The sequence below is a fragment of the Garra rufa genome, chromosome 2 (genome assembly GCF_049309525.1).
Source record: "Garra rufa chromosome 2, GarRuf1.0, whole genome shotgun sequence".
Taxonomy (NCBI): Eukaryota; Metazoa; Chordata; class Actinopteri; order Cypriniformes; family Cyprinidae; genus Garra; species Garra rufa.
Genome location: NC_133362.1, coordinates 10,803,702 through 10,824,168, shown reverse-complemented (window position 1 = coordinate 10,824,168; position 20,467 = coordinate 10,803,702). Strand labels below are relative to the sequence as shown.

Genomic DNA, 20,467 nt, shown 5'->3' with positions numbered 1-20,467 from the left:
GAAAAATCACTTACAAAATGAGATCAGGTACATAAAAAAATAATCTGACCACAATTTCTCTGAGTAGGTACATTGCCAAACAAGTGAATGACATCTTCATCAGAAGAGTGACAAAAACTACTACAGTACAGACTAAAGCAATAATTTTGATCAAACAATTAAATGTCTGTTGTCTGCTGTTAAGTCTCCACCAAAGCCACAATCAAACCTACACCCTTGAGCGTTATTACTATTAACCATCAGTAGATGGGGTACATTCCTTGGTTACATTTCTAGTAAATCTAAATGTTAATTCATAAATAAGTATGTATCAATGAATAATCACTTCAGGTAGTAATTTGAACTCCATAGATATTAGTATGTACTTTTAAGGTCAATTCAAAACTGCACCTTTTGAAAAGGCACTGCCCCATTGACAGATTTTGTTCCTTTTTTTTCTGACAGTGTATACTAATATAATCTCTAGATGACTGGCACAATGCACTCTCACCATAGACATGTAAAGCACATTAAATACAAGAAATAGTACTATTTAGATACTATCAGTTGTGGCACCTGTTTCAGACTAACAAGTACTCACCATTCCCACTGGAAATGCTAAGACAGAAAAGAGCAAGTCCTTGAAGAAGCAGAGGAGTGACATTTTTGAGCCTTTCCCCACAGACTGAAGGTCATTCGCAGAAGCCAGTCCAAAAAAAATCAACTGTAAGAACTGAGAAAAGAAAAAATTAGAAGCAACCTCTAGTAGTGTGTCTATTACAAAAACGTTGATGTAAAAGTGTCTTCACAAGCATGCCATCTTACCAGGTTTAAAAATGTAAGGTATTTCCAGGGTCCGCCATAGACAAATATCCCAGGTGGGATTTCTGAATTTCGTTTTGCATAAAAAGACTGCATGACGAAGACATACCAGCTGAAAGCAACAATGTGGTACAATTTCCTCAAAATGACAGTCATGTCTGCAGTCATACAGTTTGTTGCTGAAATACAAATTTAATCACCATGAACTGAGCTCTACACTCAGCTGCAGGAGACTTTAAGAAATCCCAGGGGAACTAATTCAGATTAATGAGAATAATGATTATATTTAGAGATTAGCCTAAATTGACAGGCTAATTTGACATGGTGTTATAAAAGTGCAAATACTTACAAAGGGCCTTGTGTTTTTCTGGTGATGTCATACGTACTAAGTATTTATTTTCTAAGTATTTTTGTAAGAGCCTTATGTATATCAAAGGCCTGAAAAAAAAAAAAACATGTTCCGTAATTTGGTTTTTCAAAGTTAAATTTTAGCGTAACTTGCGTAATTTGGTTTTTCAAAGTTAAATTTAATTGTAACTGCATGGTTCACATTTTTGCAGTGTGACTCAAAACTGCCTGAGTAGCTAATTTAAGATGAATGATGTCACATAAACATGCACAAGTTCAACAGTCTTTTGAAAGCAGAGGTGACTGTGGCTCCCATTCACTGCAATATTTGTTGACTTAAAAGCACATAGAAGTTATGTCATCATTGATCATTTTTCACCTATAGAGGAAAGTCACATAGGTTTGAAATGACATGAAGGTAAATGATAACAGATATTTTTTGTGAGTCAACTATCCATTTGTTCCCATATAAAACACTCATAATAGTACCAAAGGGGAATGATTACATATCGAACAAAAAACAGACATTGTGTAAACTATTCTTTCATCAATAAACATAGTCGGACTCAGAATTTAACAAGGGCTTCTGGCAAAAATGCCACCAAAATGAACAAAGATAACAAATAAATTCAAAACAAAAGGGCAAAAAATGCCCCTGCACAATCAAACAATGTATTGCGGTATTTGGTCCGTGTCGTGTTCATATTTCATCCAAACCATACCAGAGTTGAAAGCAGACCGAGATCTTTTTTAGCATCTTGTTTGCTTTGCACCAGGGTTCGGATGGCAGCGTTTACACTTACTCAAACGAACAGAGCAATCACACCAGAGTTCGTTTTAATCGTACCAAACATGACAAGTGTGAACATATCCTAAATCGTGACAGCCGTAATACATTGTTTGATTGTGCAGGGGCATTTTTTCTCCCTTTCCTTTCCTTTTGAGGAATAAGTTGACCAAAATGGCGAAAAATGCCCCTGCACAATTAAACAATTATTACCTGCGAATTCTCTCATCATAAACAAAACAGTCCAGATACGATGTAAAAACAAGATAATTACGTAGCTTCAGTGATTATAATATAACTGGAGTTTTTGCATAACTTGTGGTAGACTAGGCTAATGTCTGTGAAACAAGGATGTAATGTTCCCAAAACTAAATAAAAATGTTTTATATAGTTTTCTAGATCAATATTAAACACCATTATTACAATATAAAGAACAATAATATACAATATGAGTTCCTGTACATGTATAATTTAGATACAGTTTGAACAGTCTATACAGTCCATTGTTATTGACAACAGTTTAAAATATCGATTAAAGTAATTGGGTAAATGTAAGTATTTGACATTAATGATAACATAGTATGGTGATCATAATAATTAAGGTGATTATAAAAATAAGGTGATTATAAAAATTGCCCTCACAAATATAAAACATGGAATGCGGCAAAAGCAAAAAAACACACATTTGAAACTTTTTATATTTGAAGAACATGTCTTATGTTCTCGTTTTATTTTTGTTTCAGATAGGTATTACTAATTTTGCGCTAAACAAGATTCAAACATACAACTTTTGGAATAGGCGTCAATATGTAACAGACGTAGCATATGGGAACCGACATCAAAAACAGATGCAGTCCTTATACACCAAGACAAACAGATTTCACAATTTAAATAATTCAATATCTCATCCTAAATTCACAATATTGCACATTTTGATTGTGTACTTTATCGATTTGGTATATTGAGAAACTCCTTTTAGTCAAAGGTACTGCATGTGCATGTAATCCTCACCAATAGGTCACCTGGACTCAAAAACGTGTGCTTTAGGAGTTTCCACTGTGCATCAACATCGGATGTATTTTACAGTGCCATATCTTTGATTTACAAAATCAACTGGACTAGTAAACACTAAGCATCTACTGGAAAGTCCTTTTCTATTCTCAGCCAGACCATCTGACTGTACCATTTCCCATTTCCTTGCTCAAAGCATCCTGTGATCTGGGTTGCCAAGTCTTGGGTTTTACCACAGAATTAGTCTACATTTACACTATTGCTGCAAGTGGTTTTTTAAGTACACGGGTTAAACTGATCTCCCTAGAGGGCTATTTTTCCAGATGTAAAGAAAAACTGCAGCAAAAAACATGATTTGCCTAGTTTTGATTAGTAGTTGGGCTGGTTTTGTTTCACAGACCTGGCAACCCTGCCTGTGATCATTTATGTTTGCCATTTCCTGCTGTTCACTGCTTCAAGTTCACTACATGTAAAAATGTGTGCCCATTTACTGATCAACTATAAAGTTCTTTCAGTGTTTGTTTGAAAAACATTATCAAAAAGATAAAATACATACATAAGATGAAAAAATAAACAATACTTGGAGAAAAGTTTTATGCTCTATTCAAAACACGAATAATCGTCTGTTAACATGTTGGAGCAGTATCAGAATGATCTTTGATACTTTCAGAAAGCCTGCTCCTTGCTCCTGGCGATATCACGCAACTCCTCCCCCACTTCACATTGCTCAAATGCTATCTCTGGCTGTTTCATTTTTAATGAACTCCTTTTTTTGCAAGGTAAACAACTCTCTATTTACAGTATTTATATCAGATCATCATTTCTAGATATAGAACTCCCACTAACTACAAAAGATTCAGTAATGTGTTTCACAGCTATACTATATATATACAGACACACTAAGAAATACTGCCCTATCAAAAGCTTATTCCAGCTGGTAAAGGTTGAGTTCCTGTTTCTGTCGCACATATCATCTGCATAGCTTGTTAAGCCCTGCAGGGATTTCCACCCTCTCAATATAGGCAGCAGTCTTTGGTATAATCAGAAGTAATAAGACACTTTAATCCAAGTTTGTGCGGGTTCACATTTATGAGGTAAGAATGAACAAAATCAGGCAAAATTGCTTCCCTCTTATTGTCCATCAATGAAGCCTGGATGAAGAATGGTTTCATTCATGAGGCCTGTAAAAACACCAAACACAAATGCTTGAGTAATGTAAGGAAATACAAATTTACATTTAAACATTTGAAGGATTAGTTCACTTCCAGAATAAAAAAATCCTGATAATTTACTCAACCCTGTGTCTTCCAAGATGTTCATGTCTTTCTTTCTTCAGTCAAAAAGAAACTAATTTTTTTTTAACATTCCTTATAGTGGACTTCAATGGTGGCCAGGTCCAAATTTCAGTTTTAGTGCAGCTTCAAAGAGAGTTTTCTGTCTGTGTACTTCGGTTCAAAAAGGTAGGGTACGCCGAAAAAAAAACTCCATCTAGTTTTCTCCTCCAACATCAAAATTGTCCAAAATTTCTACCTACGTCATGCATGCATGATTACATAATGCGTAAGGTCGAGCTAGTGCAGAACGAACATTTGTGGTTAAAAACTATATACATTTTTATTTTATTACCGATTGTTTCACTAGATAAGACACTTATTCCTCAGATGGGATTGTGTAGAGCTCTTTGAAGCTGCACAGGAACTGCAATTTGGACCTTCAACCTGTTGGGTCCCATTGAAGTCCACTATATAGAGAAAAATCATGGAATGTTTTCCTCAAAAACCTTAATTTTCTTTAGACTGAAGAAAGAAAGACATGAACACCTTAGAAGACATAGGAGTGAGTAAATCATCAGGAAATTTTTATTCTGGAAGTGAACTAATCCTTTAAATGTATTTAACTGCTTTTGGACAAAGAATCATACATTGGAACACACATACAACATGACTAAAAATGTTGAATTCATATGAAATAATTCTACAAAATACCTCAAAACGGCTGTAGACCTTCCTCTCTTTACGCATTTGCTCCATCTTTTGTAGTACCATCTCCCGCTCTTCTGGTGTAGCCTTAGAGGTCCAAGGTCTTCCTGAATAATTTGAGAACAATTTATCTCCAGAGCTGTCCGTTTTGGCTTCATTAGGTGCAGAAAGAGTCTTGTTGGACTGAGAAGATCTGCTTTGGTTCTTTGCTGAAATTTGCTCTAAAAGAACTTTAGTGTCATCTCTAAGGTTGCTGCAAGAGATAACATTTGCGGTGGATGTCTGATGGGCAGACATAATCGGTTTTGCATTCTCTGCAACCGAAGATTGATTGTCTGAATTATTGTGAACACTCAAATGTGATTTTTCTGACACCTCGGCAAAGTTAGTCACAGTGTTTTTTACATCTGGTGTTGTTTGTTTCATTTTATCAACTTTGTTAGAGTCTACTGCTGTAGAAACTTCTATCTGAGCTGTCTTGGGCCCTGCATCTATTGCTGAAGTGCCATGACTTTGAGTTTGCTCTGTAATGCTGTCAGATTTCAGGCGCTCATCTGTTTTCTCAGGCTTTGAGTCATTTTGACAACTAGAACCTATAAGGTTGGATGATAAGCTAGATTGTAATTGTGTTATTCCCTGATTTGAGTCAATCTCATTTGAGGACTCTAGTGAACCTTGAAGCTGAGATGAGCTCACCTCCACTGAATTAAGACTAGTTAAAGCACCATTGTCTGTGTCTTTAACCGTAGGCGTTCGGTTTAGTTCCACTTGACTATCACAAGGTGCAACCGTATCAGATTGGGAATGTTCAGCTGGGGAACTTAAGTCTGTGATGACTGCATTTTGAGATATGCTATTGTCTTTCAAAATAATGTTAGCCTCTGGAATAGCATCGTCTTTTTTCTCTGACTTTTTTGCAGTGATGTGTTGAACGGATTCACTTTCAACAGGATGTTTGGAAGTGTCTGTCCCCAATTCACTTTCTATTATTATGAGCTGCTGGAACAAATCAGTCTCTGTTGGAATGGACTGCTGGGAAGTGTCTGTGGCTATTAGAGTGTGCTTCTGGGAAGCGTCTGTCTCGTTTGCATCAGGCTGCTGGGAAGACTCTGTCTCTGTTGCAAAAGACTGCTGGAAGGAGTCTGTGGTTGTTGCAGTGGTCTTTTGGGAAGAGTCTCTCCTTGTTGCAGCGGGCTGCTGGGAAGAGTCTGTGTCTGAAAACTCTGTGTCTGTTGCAGTGAGGTAATGGGAAGAGTCTGTATCTGCTGCAATGGACTCCCAGGAAGAGTTTATCTCTGCTGCAGTGGGCTGCTGGAAAGAGTCTGTGATTGTTGTAGTGGGCTGCTGGAAGGAGTCTGTGCCTGTTAAAGTGGACTTCTGGGAAGTGTCTGTGACTGCTACAGTGGGCTCAGGAGAAGACTCTGTCTCTGTTGCAGTGGACTTCTGGGAGGAGTCTGTTTCTGCTGCAGTGGGCTCTCGGGAAGAGTCTGTATCTGTTGCAGCAGGTTGCTGAGAAGAGTCTGTGTCTTTTACAGGGGGCTCCTGGGAAGAGTCCTTCTCTGTTGCAATGGACGGCTGAGAAGAGTCTGTATCTGTTGAAGTGGACTTTTGGAAAGTGCCCATGAATGCTGCAGTGGGCTCAGAACAAGAATCTGTCTCTGTTGCAGTGGACTTTTGGGAAGAGGCTGTATCTGTTGCAGCAGGTTGCTGAGTAGAGTCTGTGTCTTTTGCAGTGGGGTCCTGGGAAGAGTCCATTTCTGTTGCAGCAGGCTGCTGGAAAGAGTCTGTGTTTTTTGCAGTGGGCTCCTGGGAAGAGTTCGTATCTGTTGCAGCGGGCTGCTGAGAAAAGGCTGTGTCTGTTGAAGAGAACTTTTGGGAAGTGTCTGGGACTGCTACAGTGCGCTCCGGGCAAGAATCTGTCTTGGTTGCAGTGGACTTTTGGGAAGAGGCTGTATCTGTTGCAGCAGGTTGCTGAGTAGAGTCTGTGTCTTTTGCAGTGGGCTCCTGGGAAGAGTCCATTTCTGTTGCAGCAGGCTGCTGGAAAGAGTCTGTGTTTTTTGGGACTGCTACAGTGCGCTCCGGGCAAGAATCTGTCTTGGTTGCAGTGGACTTCTGGGAGGAGTCTGTGTCTGCCGAAGTGGTCTCTCGAAAAGAGTCCACCTCTCCTGCAGTGGACTGCTGGGAAGAGTCTGTATCTCTTGAAGTTGACTTCTGGGAAGTGTCTGTGACTGCTTGAGTGGGCTGCTGGGACAAGTCAATCTCTGTTGCAGTGTGCTGCTGGGAAAAATCTTTGCCTGAAGAATCTGTGCCTATTGAAGTGGATTGCTGGGAGGGGTCTTTGTCTAGTGCACTTGGCTTCCTAGAGCCTATCTCTGTTGCAGCCAGCTGCTGGAAAGGGTTTGTGACTGCTGTAGTGGGCTCCCGGGAAGTGTCAGTCCCTGCTGCAGTGGACTGCTGGGAAGAACCTATGGTTGCTGCAGTTGCCTGTTGAGAAGGGCCTGCCCCCAATAAAGACTGTTGTTTGAAAGGTATTGTGGAAAGGTCACTTCTTGTTGCAGTGTGGGACTGGGGAGTGTCTTCCTCTGATGCAGTTAGCTGTTCGATTGCCTCTACCATTGATGCAGTGGACTGCTGAGAAATGCCTGTCTCCAATGCAATGGGCTTTTGGGAAGGGTCTGTCTCCATTGCATTGGGCTGTTGTGAAGAATCTGTGACTGTTGTAGTGGATTGCTGAGAAGAGTCTGTGGCTGCTGCAGTGGGCGGCTGAGAAGAGTCTGTCTCTACGCCAATAGGCTTTTGAGAAGGGTGTGTCTCCACTTGAGCGGGTTGCTGAGAAGAGTCTATGGCTGCTGCAGTGGGCAGCTGGGAAGAGTCTGTCTCCACTGCAATAGGCTTTTGAGAAGGATGTGTCTCCATTTGAGTGGGTTGCTGATAAGACTCTGTGACTGTTGCAGTGGAATGTTGTGAAGAGGCTGCAGCAGATGCAATTGGCTGTGTGAAGGGTTGTGTACTTTCTTTTGCCATGTGGTGTTGTGTAGAGTCTACAACCGATGCAGAGGACTGCTGAGAAGGGTCCATCTCTGCTGCAGTGGGGTGTTCAGAAGAGTTTGCCCTCTCTGCAGGGGGATGTTTGGAAAAGGATACTGAGTTTTTACTTTCTGCTGCAGTGGTTTGTTGGCAGAAGTCTGTCCCAGTTTTAGCAGGGGGCTGAGAAGAGTCTTTTTTTGTTTCAAAAGGCTGTTGAGAAGAGACTGCTTTAATTGTAGTGAAGAGATGTGATGAATCATTTTCTACAGCCGTTGGCTGTTGGAAAGAGTCAGCTTCTGATGTAATAGGGAAGTTTTGTGAAGTTCCACATTCTGTAGTAGTGGAGTGCAGGGAAAAGTCTTTCCTCACTGCAGTAGGCTCTGTTTTAGATGCAGGAGTGTGTTGAGAAGACTGTGCCTCTGTTGAAGCAGATATTTGTAAGGGTTCACTTTTTGTGGTAGTTGGTGTTTTGGAAGAGTCCACATTCATTAAAGTATGCTGCTGAGAAGAGTTTTCCTCTGTTGTAGAGTAGTGTTGGGAATACGTATTTTCTGCTGTAGATGGTTCAGCTTCTACTGCGGTGGAGTGTCTGGAATAATCTGCCCCAGTTTCATTGAGGAGTTGAAAAGAGTCTGCCTTTATTGCAGTGGGGTGTTGGGTGGAACTAATTCCAGTTGTAGAAATAGCAGGGAAGGGATCTGTATCTTTGTGGTCATTTTTTGAGGGTACACAAGTATCTACAATGGCAAGGTTTGGCGTTGGATTAAAATCTAGAGGCACATTATCAGAGAATGTTATAGAGTCATTTGCAGATAGACTTCCCTCATTTGGAGCGGTGCGTAATGGTGACACACACTTTGTCTGTGGTAACTTTACAGGCGGAAAACCCTCAGTCAGAACTACATGGGAGGGATCCGTTTCTTTAGGAAGATGATATTGGCTGAGGCCAGATTCTGTTGAGGCAGTATTTAATACAGAATCTACTTTTAAAATGGGGGGTGTCTGGTTTTTAGATGTAGATACTGTTCTTGCTTCTTCAACGGGTTTCAGAGCTTGATCAATGTCTCCCTTGGAATTTTTTAAAGTTGAGGCAGACACTTCTGCAAGTTTTTTCTTAAATCTAATTTTTTCAGCATCAGTGGCTCTATGTAGGATGTCTTTACTTGATTCCTCACATCTGGTGTCTTTAAGCTCTGTTACTGTGGCAGTGCTATTTTTTGACTTAAGTGGGGTTTCTGGGGTCTTGAAAACTGGTCCGTTTTTTTTATCTGCTTCACTAGTTGAAGGTTTCTCTGGTAGAGTAAACTTTTGGGTGGCTTTTATCGGATTGGTCTGAGAAGCCTTTGCTGCTGCAAGTTTGCGTTTGGCTGCTAACTCTTTGAAATACCTCAGTCTACAGTCTGGGTCGTCCATATCTATGAAAGCAGATGGCTTTTGCAATACATTAGATGGGCTTTGGCTATTTCTTTCAGGAACTGTTTGAGGCAGGTCTTTATCTTGCAGATCACCCTTTATTGAGTTCTTTCGAAGATTTTGGCTGCTTTTAGCCTTATCTACATCAGAATCTTCATCTATTTTCAGTTCATCCTCAGGTTGTGCAGACTCTGAGGCAGAGTTATCAAATGTGGCTGACTTTCCAAAATTGCTCCACTGAAATGGTTGAAATGGAGAACCAGTTCTCCTTTTATCCAAGATTTGTGACACACGAGCTGTAAGTTTTGAAGCTTCATCTCCATCTTTTTCTTCAGCGGTGTCTTTCATGTCTTCTGACGTATGCAACTCCAAATTTGAACTGAATATCAGCGAGTGTCTCAGTCTGGAACTCCTCTGGACAGGTCGGCTGGACTTCCTCTTGAGGAACTCTTCACTTACCCAGCTAGTCTCTTTAGGTTCTCTAATCTGCGTCTCCTCCACTTTGTCACCCTCTGTGGTGCAAGAAGACTCTGAAGTTGATGCTGGTGTTGTTTTGATATTTATTTGTGATAAGACAGATGGAGGAATAGCTAAACTGTCAGGCACAATAGAATCATTCTGAATTTGGACAAACGTGGGATTTTCCCTCGGTGAAGGTATCCTGTTAAACTCTCTATTTCCGGGTCTAAGTTCAGCACGTATGGGGCCACGAGGTGCTTCCTGTGTAAAACATGGAATGTCATCACTTGCACTGGATCCTTCAAGTTCAGCTAAATCCAGCTCTCCTGCATCATCATATGCACTAAGGTATGAGCTGATCCTCCAGTCCCGCAGGCCTTGCTTTTGACTCACATCCTGTGGTTTGCGGGTTACATTGAAGAAACGTTTCTGTTCTGGTGGGTTTGGTTGTGTTGGGGAGGTCTGACATGTATAAGAATGCCCCATGCTAGGTCTCTTGAGATTAGACTGCACAGGTGGTAATGCATTTCTTGGACCATGTCCTTCCTCCATAGCAGGGTGAGACTGCAGGTATCTTTGAATATGGTCATAATCTCCGGGTGGTTCAGCCTCATCTCCCTCATGAGGGTAGCCAGGCCCTGAAAACTGATCGATGTGTTGGGCTTGGCCTCTAAACCTTCCATACACGTCATAACCAGGTTGTAATGCAGCTCCTTGGTAAATACGCGGTTGCTTTGCAAAGTGGCCGCCCTGGGGAATTGCTCCCTCCATGTACTGGTTTCCTCTCATTGTTGGATGGTTTTGAGGGGGCATGTATTCATAATCAGGTATACTTCCGTAGCTATGTCTTTTGAAGCCAGCCATTTCATTCGGTCCTCTCATTTGCCTTCCCTGCTCTATAAATTGAGGTTCTCCTCTATATTGCTGGGCAGCATGTATGTTCATGTGCCTCTGAACAGAGGGATTTGCCTCTGTTGCACTGTGGATGGATTCACTCCTTAAGGGTACCATTTTGTAACCTAATTTCATATGATCTTCTGCTGTACGCCCAGCCCACTCCATGCCCATAGCTGGATATTGTGTGTTAAACATGTGGGACTTTTCTGTGTTGTAGTAGCTGTCAGGTTCACCGCCGTAATGGGGCATATTTGCCAAAATTTTTTCAACAACCAGTGGCTCTGAATGGGCAAAGAGAATCCGAAACTCTTCATCAAATGTGGTTACAAGCTGTCCCAAAAAGAGATGCGCAAGACAGCGATGTATCTTCTCAAAAGACCACATGAAACTGCAACACAAAGTGAGAAAATGCATTAAATGACCACACCAACCTCAGAACACAACTTATTAGGGCTATTACTGACAATTATTATGGTAATCAACGATTAATCAAGTAATCTGATTATTATAATAATTTTTTTGTAGTAATAAAAATAGGCCTAAGCGAATAATAGCCTTTAAAATTACTTAAATTACATATATAATAGAATTGTGACAGCCCTACAACATTTACTAAAAAAACATAAATTATTTTTAAAGTTTACAAAAACTGTCAAAACATAAAATGTACCTACCTATAGTTTCCACTTAAAACAGCTCTGCAGTCTACCAGTATAAAGCGATCCATCATCTGACCTTTAAAAGCCTTTCCTGTTCGGCAGTAATAGGTACTACCAGACACAGTTCTTACCCGCATGCACTGCAAGTAAAGAGTATATTATTGCATTTGTATCAGTTTAAAACAACCTTATTTTAAGTGTCTTTTAAAGTGTACCATCTAATGGTAAAAACTGTAGTCTTAATAACGCTCACATATTGTTAATACATAATACGAAAATAACTATGTAACAGTACTTTCCTATTATTTCCTTTTTTTTAAAGGCTAAGGCTATTAATTCATATGCTGATTTTGAGTGAATTCTATAAAGTAGTAAATCTATAAATCATTAGAAAATAGCTACAAATAAGCAAAACACTCTTAAAAAGAACCACAGGTATTAAGACTTTTATGGCTTAATATAACATAACTGATGTCTCTCACTGAAATATAGCAGAAAACCCATGAAAGACTTCCTAAAACTTCCTAAACACCTGTGTCTTTGTTCTCTCCACTTAAACCCTGATGCAGTGAGGCTTTTAGTATACCACAGCTATTTAAAGAGCTTTTAAACAATAGAGACAAGAAATGCTAGATGCCATCCTGGCAGGATGTAAACATGCCAATGTTTGTCATGACGCCGCAGCCACTAAAGGAATTTCTCAGCGTGGATTTCACTCAATATGCGCGGCGTTTAGACTCCTTGTGAGGACAAATTGATGGTATGACATTTGGTTTAAGCCTACACTTACGTCTATCGCCATTCGCCACCTGTAAGCTCCTTCAGTAGCTGTGGTCATCGTATCAGTATTTTATTTTTAGAGAGTACATTCTGCTGTAAAAACAGCAATAGGTAGCACCAGTAGCTCATCTAATGATTTCATAGAACAAAATATGTATAAACCATGTGGATTTTTTTAAAATAACATAAATCTTTTATTGGTTTTCAACTACATATTTCAGTAAGTAAAGTCATTTACATTTATATTAAGCCGCACATGTCATAATACCCAGGGTTTCCTTCAAGGAGCACTCAACTTGTAATAAACACCTATGAAAAATACCTACTTTTATTTCATCCAGATTCACCCTACAGTTGTTCACCATCGCAACAAAATGGTACGCATTCATTTCATCAAGAAGAACATAAACAGCCACACCACGTGTTGCTGCACCAAGGATATCGGCAAAGATGTCAACATCTGTAAACATATCCATCACCACAGCGATGACCTAGAACAGGAAATAAAAATATATTACTCAAAAAAAAAAAAAATGACAATGCAATGACATCAGAACAAGTTCCAGTTATTTTGTGGGGGAGGGGTGTGATTTTTCAACATTGCAGGATAACCAAACATACAGTAAATGACAAAGAAGTCAATATCAGATGAAAAGAGGTGAAGGGCAGGAAAGACTATCTGCTTTTATGTTTACTTAGACTTGGGCTCACCACATTGTCAACAGTGTTGACCCAGTCTATGTTAAATTAGACAAAAGTTCAGGCAAAAGAGAAAGAGACTGACTGCCGTAGTAAAAAAAACTATCTGAAACTCAAACGGCCTCAGCTGGAAATTCAGTCTAACAAAAGTCCATTTTTGGAGAAAAAAGCATGATACTTTCACAATTCAGAAGCATCCTATTAATGGCTTTATTACAGACATTAGTGCATGTAATTACATACAATTTCATGCCATCATTAATCACACCAACTATTATATTACATTACTGAACTTGTGTCAATTTGGCATAAAATCAGCAAACTTGTATTGTTCGTCACTGATTTAATTACCAGTTATACTGTCTAAATTTAGTTAAATTAATTCAGTTGTGCTTGCCAATTAAATCAAAGCCATCATTAATTACTAAAACCCTAACAACTGCATAATAGCTGTCATTATGTCAAGTTTAAACTGAAAGACCAGCTGTGAAACTTGTGTGACCAGTTTGCTGTACGAAACTCTTATGAAAACAGCACCAAGGCGATTAAAATCAGAGAAATACCGGAAGACAGTCTGTATTTGCTGTCTTCTATCATGCACTAATAATATCACTTATAACTGCACTTGGACAGCATGCAAAACTCACTTGCTGTGCATTCTTGATCATTCTTCGGATTTGCTCCTTGATACTGGGCATTTCTGGGTCAGATGGGTTCACCAATGTAGTGACCTCAGTGGGACCAACAAATCTGTATTGCTGTGGCCAGCCTAGATCCAGACTCGGAGCATCATGGTCTGAATGTACCGGCCAGTAAGTGTCAGAAGAGCCATCTACGTCTTCAGCCATGTATCGCCTCTCTGGTTGGGCGGTGTGATGTGGAGCCTTCACCATGCTTTTGATAAAGTCGATCTCCGAACGGGATAAGAAATCAACCACATCTGCTTCTTGAAGAAACGCATAGTAACCCTCCAAGTCAGTTTCAACCAGGGCATCAATCGCCAGACGATATTCCTCACGGTAATGAGGGGGAAGGTAGTTAGGGTCCAGGGGATTGTCCCCCGCAGAGGAGCACTGGGAACGATGAGCCATATTTACACCTACACCAATGCAGATGAGAGAAGAGAACAATTAACACTACAAATGGCAATGCACATTAATTCCACATGAGGGCAACCACTCCTGATTTTTTCCTTAAGAGAATTAAACATGTGCCTACATTATTGTAGATGCACAGATTTTTATATAAACAAACATACAAAATTACGCTAGGTACATTTAAAAACTGTTTTGAAATAAATACTGCTTATAAATGGAAATTTATATGACTGTTTTAAAGCCTAACCCAGTGTTTTTTAAGTAGTTAAATGTTTAGTTAAATATTTATTTATAGTCATGCAGTGACATCCAAACCAATAAGAATGGATGTCACTAACTTAATCAATAAATGTTGCAAAAGGTCAGAAAATGAATGTTACATTTATATGCTAAAACTACACAAATAAAAGTAGGACAGCTCATAATATCACACTATGATTTCAGCTTATCCACCTACCTCTTTGTTAATTATATATTTACACATTTCTGTTAAATTGGTCACAAACTGAATTATTTATTCATTATCAGTTATAGTTATTTATAGTCATTATACACTACCAGTCAAAAGTTTTTTAATGTTTTTTTAAAGAGCTCACCTCTTCTGCTCACCAAGCCTGCATCAATTTGATCCGAAGTACAGCAAAAACAGTAAAAATTACTCTTTTTTTTTTACAAATATTTTTACTATTTAATGTATTCTATTTGTATACATTTCAAAATCTAATTTACTCCTGTGATTTCAAAGCTGCATTTTAAGCATCAATAAACCAGTAACATGATCCTTCAGAAATCATTCTAATATTATGATTTGCTGCTCAAAAAACATTTTCAGGTTTCTTTGATGAATAGAAAGGTCGGAAGAACAGCATTTATCTAAAATAGAAATCTTTTGTTACATTATCAACTTTTAATAAATTTAAAGCATCCTTGCTAAACAAAAGTATTAATTTCTATAATTAATTTCTTTAAAATACAATTCGGACTGCAAGCTTTTGAATGGTATAGTGTATTCTGTGACAAAAGCTTTTTATTTCAAATAAATACTGATCTTTGGATCTTTCTATTCATTAAAGAATCCTAAAACATGTACTCAACTGTTTTAAATATTGATAATAAATGTTTCTTGAACAGCAAATTAGAATGATTTTTGACGATGCTTTGATGCTTTGAAATCACAGGAATAAATTACATTTTAAAATACATTCAAAACAAAAACAGTTTTTAAATAGTTTAGCTGTATTTTGGATCAAATAATGCAGGCTTGGTGAGCAGAAGCACTTCTTTAAAAAAAGAAAAACATTAAAAATAGTACTTTTTAAAAACTTGTCCCTGGAATATTTTAAGATCTGAAAGGGTTAATAGCTTACAATATGGATACTGTAGCAGAAGAAAAAAAAATAATAAGCGAACACGGCGTCCATTTCAAGTCTAAAAGCCAAAGTAAACTTAGTGAAACGTTATCTGGACTTTAAATTCTATTACAGTCTCAGTTAAATATTACTAATAATAATTTAAAATGAATCCTGCTCGTTATCAGAAACTCATTCAAAAATGTATCTGAATTGATAGATCGAGTAATATCTCACATCTGCTTCAACAACCTCTGGGTGTGTCGCAACAACAGAAAGCCCACCATTTAGGGGCCAAAGTTGTCATTTTTTCCTCTTGTAGGCTCATTCATTTGAATACAAATCACAAATCAACTTAATCCCAACAGTGTTTTGGTTCTCCTAAGGATCGACACGACTCCGTTAGATTTTGAGGTCGCGAATCGTTAGCTTCGCAAACATAAAAGTACATGAAATATAATGACGTATTAAAGTTTCCTCAAATAGATTTAAAGTCGACTTACCAATTTAAAGTGCAATTTTCCCTTAATTCCGTGTGTAAAATCCTTTCATCGATGTAAGACCGTCATGTCGAACGACAGACGCTTTAACTTTCACTCCAGTGGAAGAATAGGAAAACACACACATCTCAGCCAACGCGCGCGCACGCACGCACGCACGCACGCACACACACACACACACACACACACACACACACAGGCAAAACCTGTTTGTGTTTGCGCGAAAGACAAGAGGATGATACAGTCCTGCAAAAATTAGGCGTTTGTCCATCTGTTCAAAAGACAATACACTTAGGCTACGTGAGTTTCTGAATAGACGTTGTTTCATGATAAGACTGATTCCATAACATTATTGATTTCCATACGAGTATTAGGGTATATGCAAAGTTAATAATTCTCAGTCCTAGTCAATATTTAACTGAGCACTCGATATTGATAGCAAAGACTTGATCTGGAGCTCAAAAGCAAGCAATTTTGAGAATATGTGTTGGCTAGACTTACAGTCAGTCAGAGGTCACTGGAAAACTTCCACTTGCAATAACAGATCTTTAGCCACTACTGAATTCATTTAATGCTAATGTTAAGTTAAATCTTAAACTAATTGAACAGCAAACAATGCATTATGTTTCAATTTACTTTTCAATGATCTAAATGCACAAATAATAGGCCTTACAACTGTTATGACTATCCTGTGTGTCTAATATATTAGATAACCAGCGATTGATTTTAGTTCATATATAACAACATTTTTATTTTTGTATGTGCAACTGAAGTGCTGATAAAATAATGGGGTCATGAGCCTGAACTTGTTTGGCTGGTACAGAGTAACTTCTGTAACGAGAGCAGTCTCAAAAAGAAAAAAATAGTCTGTGTGAACAAAACTGAAATATGCAATGTGTAGTATCTAATTACAGTGCTATAATTTATCACTATGCATGTTATATATTTATATAAGAACATCCATAACATGAACATGAGCTTGTACTTTCAATAGTTGCTTACTATGCATGTTCCATGTAATGCAATGTAAAATTCCCCTACATGTTATACATGTTACAGCGATTTGTGGGTGGGTGGATGATGACAGAATTTCAGTTTAAAGCAAATGATCTGTGGAAGACATGACTTGATTGGACTGACCACGTTTTTAAAACTACAACAGCTGTGCAACTTATCAAACTTTTTTGGAAGTTGCATTTAAAGGGATAGTTCACCTAAAAATTAAAGTTTGATGTTTATCTGCTTACCCCCAGTGCATCCAAGATGTGTAAATAATGATATAAATACTGTTAAGTTTTTTGCACAGACCGATCATTTTGTGTCTCAAGGCCTCAATGTATCAATACGAGCCGCTGGGTTTAATTTGGTTTTATCTGTGTATGTTTTTTTTTACTCTTAAAGGTTTGGTGCCCATTGACTGCTATTATATGTCTGACATACTGCAACAGTTTGAGTTAAAAATCTTTGTTTGTGTTCTACTGAAGAAACAATGTCGCTTACATCTTGGATGCCCTGAGGGTAAGCAGATCAATCAAATTTTCATTTTTTGGGTGAACTATCTGTTTAGTTGGCTCAAAAATCTGAGTGGACATGTGCTGAACAAGCATCATGTCATTGCTGAAAGCACAATGCTCTAAAATAACATACACAGTGCTATTGTTTGCAGAGTTTCATAATAAGGGTGTGACATTTATGTATATGCCAACATCACCATGGGCAACAGATGAAATCACATAATTTCTACGCCAGAAGGTGTTCGGTGTGGTTGATCTGGAAGCAGTTAATCTTAGCCACTGAAGTGCGATTAGTTCCTCAAGGGGAAGCACTTAACTTCTTACTTTTTTTCCATGCTTTGCCACGAAATGCTTGAACATTTCTTAAACCTCATCATCAAATTCACCTTTATTTTAGGCATGCATTGCACAATGTTTTATTGCACTGATATGCTAATATACAGTTGAAGTATACACCTTGAGGAATCTGCAAAATGTTAATTATTTTACCAAAATAAGAAGGTGCATGTTATTTTTCTTTGGATAATCTTTCAGCATTTTTGTGTATTTGAACTCTTTCAACAATGACTGTATGATTTTGCATCTTTCACACTGAGGACAACTGAGGGACTGTTAAAGAAGGTTCAAAAGCTCACTGACGCTCCCGAAGAAAAAAAACGACGCATTAACCATTTTTGAATTTGAAGATCAGGGTAAATTTAACCTATTTTGTCCTATGGAAAACATGTAAGTATCTTCTTTAGCTTCTGAAGGGTAGTACTAAATGAAAAAAAAAAATTATTCAGGCAAAGTAAGAAAAATGTACACATCCTCATTCTGTTCAAAAGTTTTCAACCGTGGCTCTTAATGCATCGTTTTTATTTCTGATGCATCAGTGAGCGTTTGAACCTTCTGTAATAGTTGAATATGAGTCCCTCAGTTGTCCTCAGTGTGAAAAGGTGGATCTCAAAATCACACAGTCATTGCTGGAAAGGGTTCAAATAAGCTAAAATGATGAAAAACCAAAGAAACTGTGCAACCTGAAGGACTTTTTGAAGAACAGCGGGCAGTTTAACTGTTCACGACGAACAATTTTTTTTATTATTTTCTCTTGTGGACTATATTTAAACATCTTTTATGTGAAATATCTTATTTAGGTCAGTACTAAATGAAAAAAATAACATGCATTTTGTATGATTCCTCTAATTAACATATTAACATTTTGTAGATTTTGCAAAGTGTATGTAAACATTTGACTTCAACTGTACATTGTTGACAGCTCCTCAAACAAAAACAGTTCCTTTAAATCTCACTCAGGCTATTCTGATTTATAGTCTGTACACAGACACCTCAAGCTCACATGTATCAGACAGTAAGCGCTATTGATCCAATGTTTGTAAAGCTTGCCTTATATAATGCTAGTGCATATGAATTAATTTTCCTTCCAAGAAAAACTTGGCTATGCGAGGGCTACAGGATATGATGTCATTTCTCAAGTGCATGCCTGAACAATCCCACATTGTTTCAACAGACACCGCCTAAAGCACATATTGCAAGCAGTGTTAAGGGTAAAGATGTACGTGAACTCAAACCTAAAAACATTCCAAGCACAGAAGTCACATGCTTTCACAGATAGCAAAGCCGTATGTGTTTATACCTGTTGTGCTCATCTCAGATCTTTAATACCCTATGAAATGTCTTGACAAGCACTGATTTCTTTTTTGTACTGATATATGAAAAGAACATATCAAAGGCGTAGCCCCTTTTATTATCAAATAATCAATAGCGATTAGTTGAGTCACAGTCAATGCTACTTGCTGTGGCATGTTAGATGTAAGGAGTGTTAGAGGAAGGGTCAATCTTATCTTTAAGAGCATTTGACTGGACAAAAATATTGCTACATTATGAATGCTGAAGGTACAAACTTGTAATTCTGAAAAGAAGAGTCTAAATTGTGAGATATAAACTAGCACTTCTGAGAAGAAAAGTATGAATTGTGAGATAAAGTCAGAATTGTGAGATAAAAAGTTGCAATTACCTTCAATTATGTGCATTCTTCGCATATTTCACCTCTGGCTTTTCTCTGAAAAACAAATCATAAACGAGCCAAATTAGCATCGGAAATTACCACCACCCTCCTGAGGTAAAAGTAGAAAGACTGTAAGAATTATTATTTTTGTTATTTAATTGGTGATGAAAAGGAAAAACAGAATTGAGAGATGTAAACCAAAGGTCGAATTTTGAGTTTATTTCTTGCAATTCTGTCTTTTCTCTCAGAATTACGTGTTTATATCTCACAAATCTCAGAAAAAAACTCAGAAATGTGCAATAAAGTCACAATTAACTCCTGAGGTAAAAGTAGAAAGACTATAAGATACTTTTTGTGTGTTTATTCTGTGGTAGAAAAGAAAAACAGAATTGAGAGATGTAAAAAAATAATAATAATTTTAAGTTAATTTCTTACTGATTTCTCTTTTAGAATTGCGTGTTTATATCTCACAATTCTGACTTTTTTTCTCAGTATTGTGAGAAAAAACTCAGAAATGTGCGATGAAAAGTCACAATTACCTCCTGAGGTAAAAGTACAAAGATGGTAAAAAAAATTATTATACAAGATTTATTATTTGTGTGTTTTAATGTATTTTGTGGCAGAAAAGAAAATACAGAAACTACACCATCTGCATAAAAAGCACCTTTCTTAATTAATGGCTATTTGCAATAACATATTTGGCAAGCATCATTTGTGACCCTGGACCGCAAAACCAGTCATAAGTAGCATGGGTATATTTGTAGCAATAGCCAACAATACATTAAAGTCAATAGGTCAAAATTATAGAGTTCTCTTATGCCAAAGCTCATTAGGAAATGAAGTAAAGATCATGTTACATTAGGATATTTTGTAAATTTACTACCGTAAATATATCAAAATATAATTTTTGATTATTAATATGCATTGCTAAGAACTTCATTTGGACAACTTTAAAGGTAGTCTTCTAAATATTTTGATTTTTTGCACTCTCAGATTCCAGATTTTCAAATACTTGCATCTTAACAAACCAAACATCAATGGAAATCTTACCGTATTTATGTATAAATCTGAAATTCCAAAATTGATACTTATGACTGTTTTGTGGTCCAGGGTCACATATATACTGAAAACATTTTATT

The 20,467-nt window shown here is 37.7% G+C and overlaps 2 protein-coding genes across 2 annotated transcripts in view; both read right to left on the bottom strand.

Annotated features, from left to right (window-relative positions):
• The window catches only part of LOC141325846 (androgen-dependent TFPI-regulating protein), an 8,960-nt gene extending 7,956 nt beyond the window's left edge, over positions 1 to 1,004 (bottom strand). The window contains 3 exon segments of the mRNA XM_073834575.1: positions 581 to 712; positions 805 to 969; positions 972 to 1,004. Of these exon segments, the coding sequence (XP_073690676.1) occupies positions 581 to 712; positions 805 to 969; positions 972 to 1,004 (330 nt within the window).
• A 1,632-nt stretch (positions 1,005 to 2,636) lies between these two features.
• On the bottom strand, positions 2,637 to 13,951 carry fam83ha (family with sequence similarity 83 member Ha). The gene is made up of 5 exons (XM_073834574.1): positions 13,508 to 13,951; positions 12,488 to 12,652; positions 11,397 to 11,521; positions 4,933 to 11,110; positions 2,637 to 4,128 (listed from the first exon to the last, which is right to left on the bottom strand). The coding sequence occupies exons 1-5, from the start codon at positions 13,949 to 13,951 to the stop codon at positions 4,120 to 4,122; spliced, it is 6,921 nt and encodes a 2,306-aa protein (XP_073690675.1). The 3' UTR covers positions 2,637 to 4,119.
• Positions 13,952 to 20,467: the final 6,516 nt, after the last annotated feature.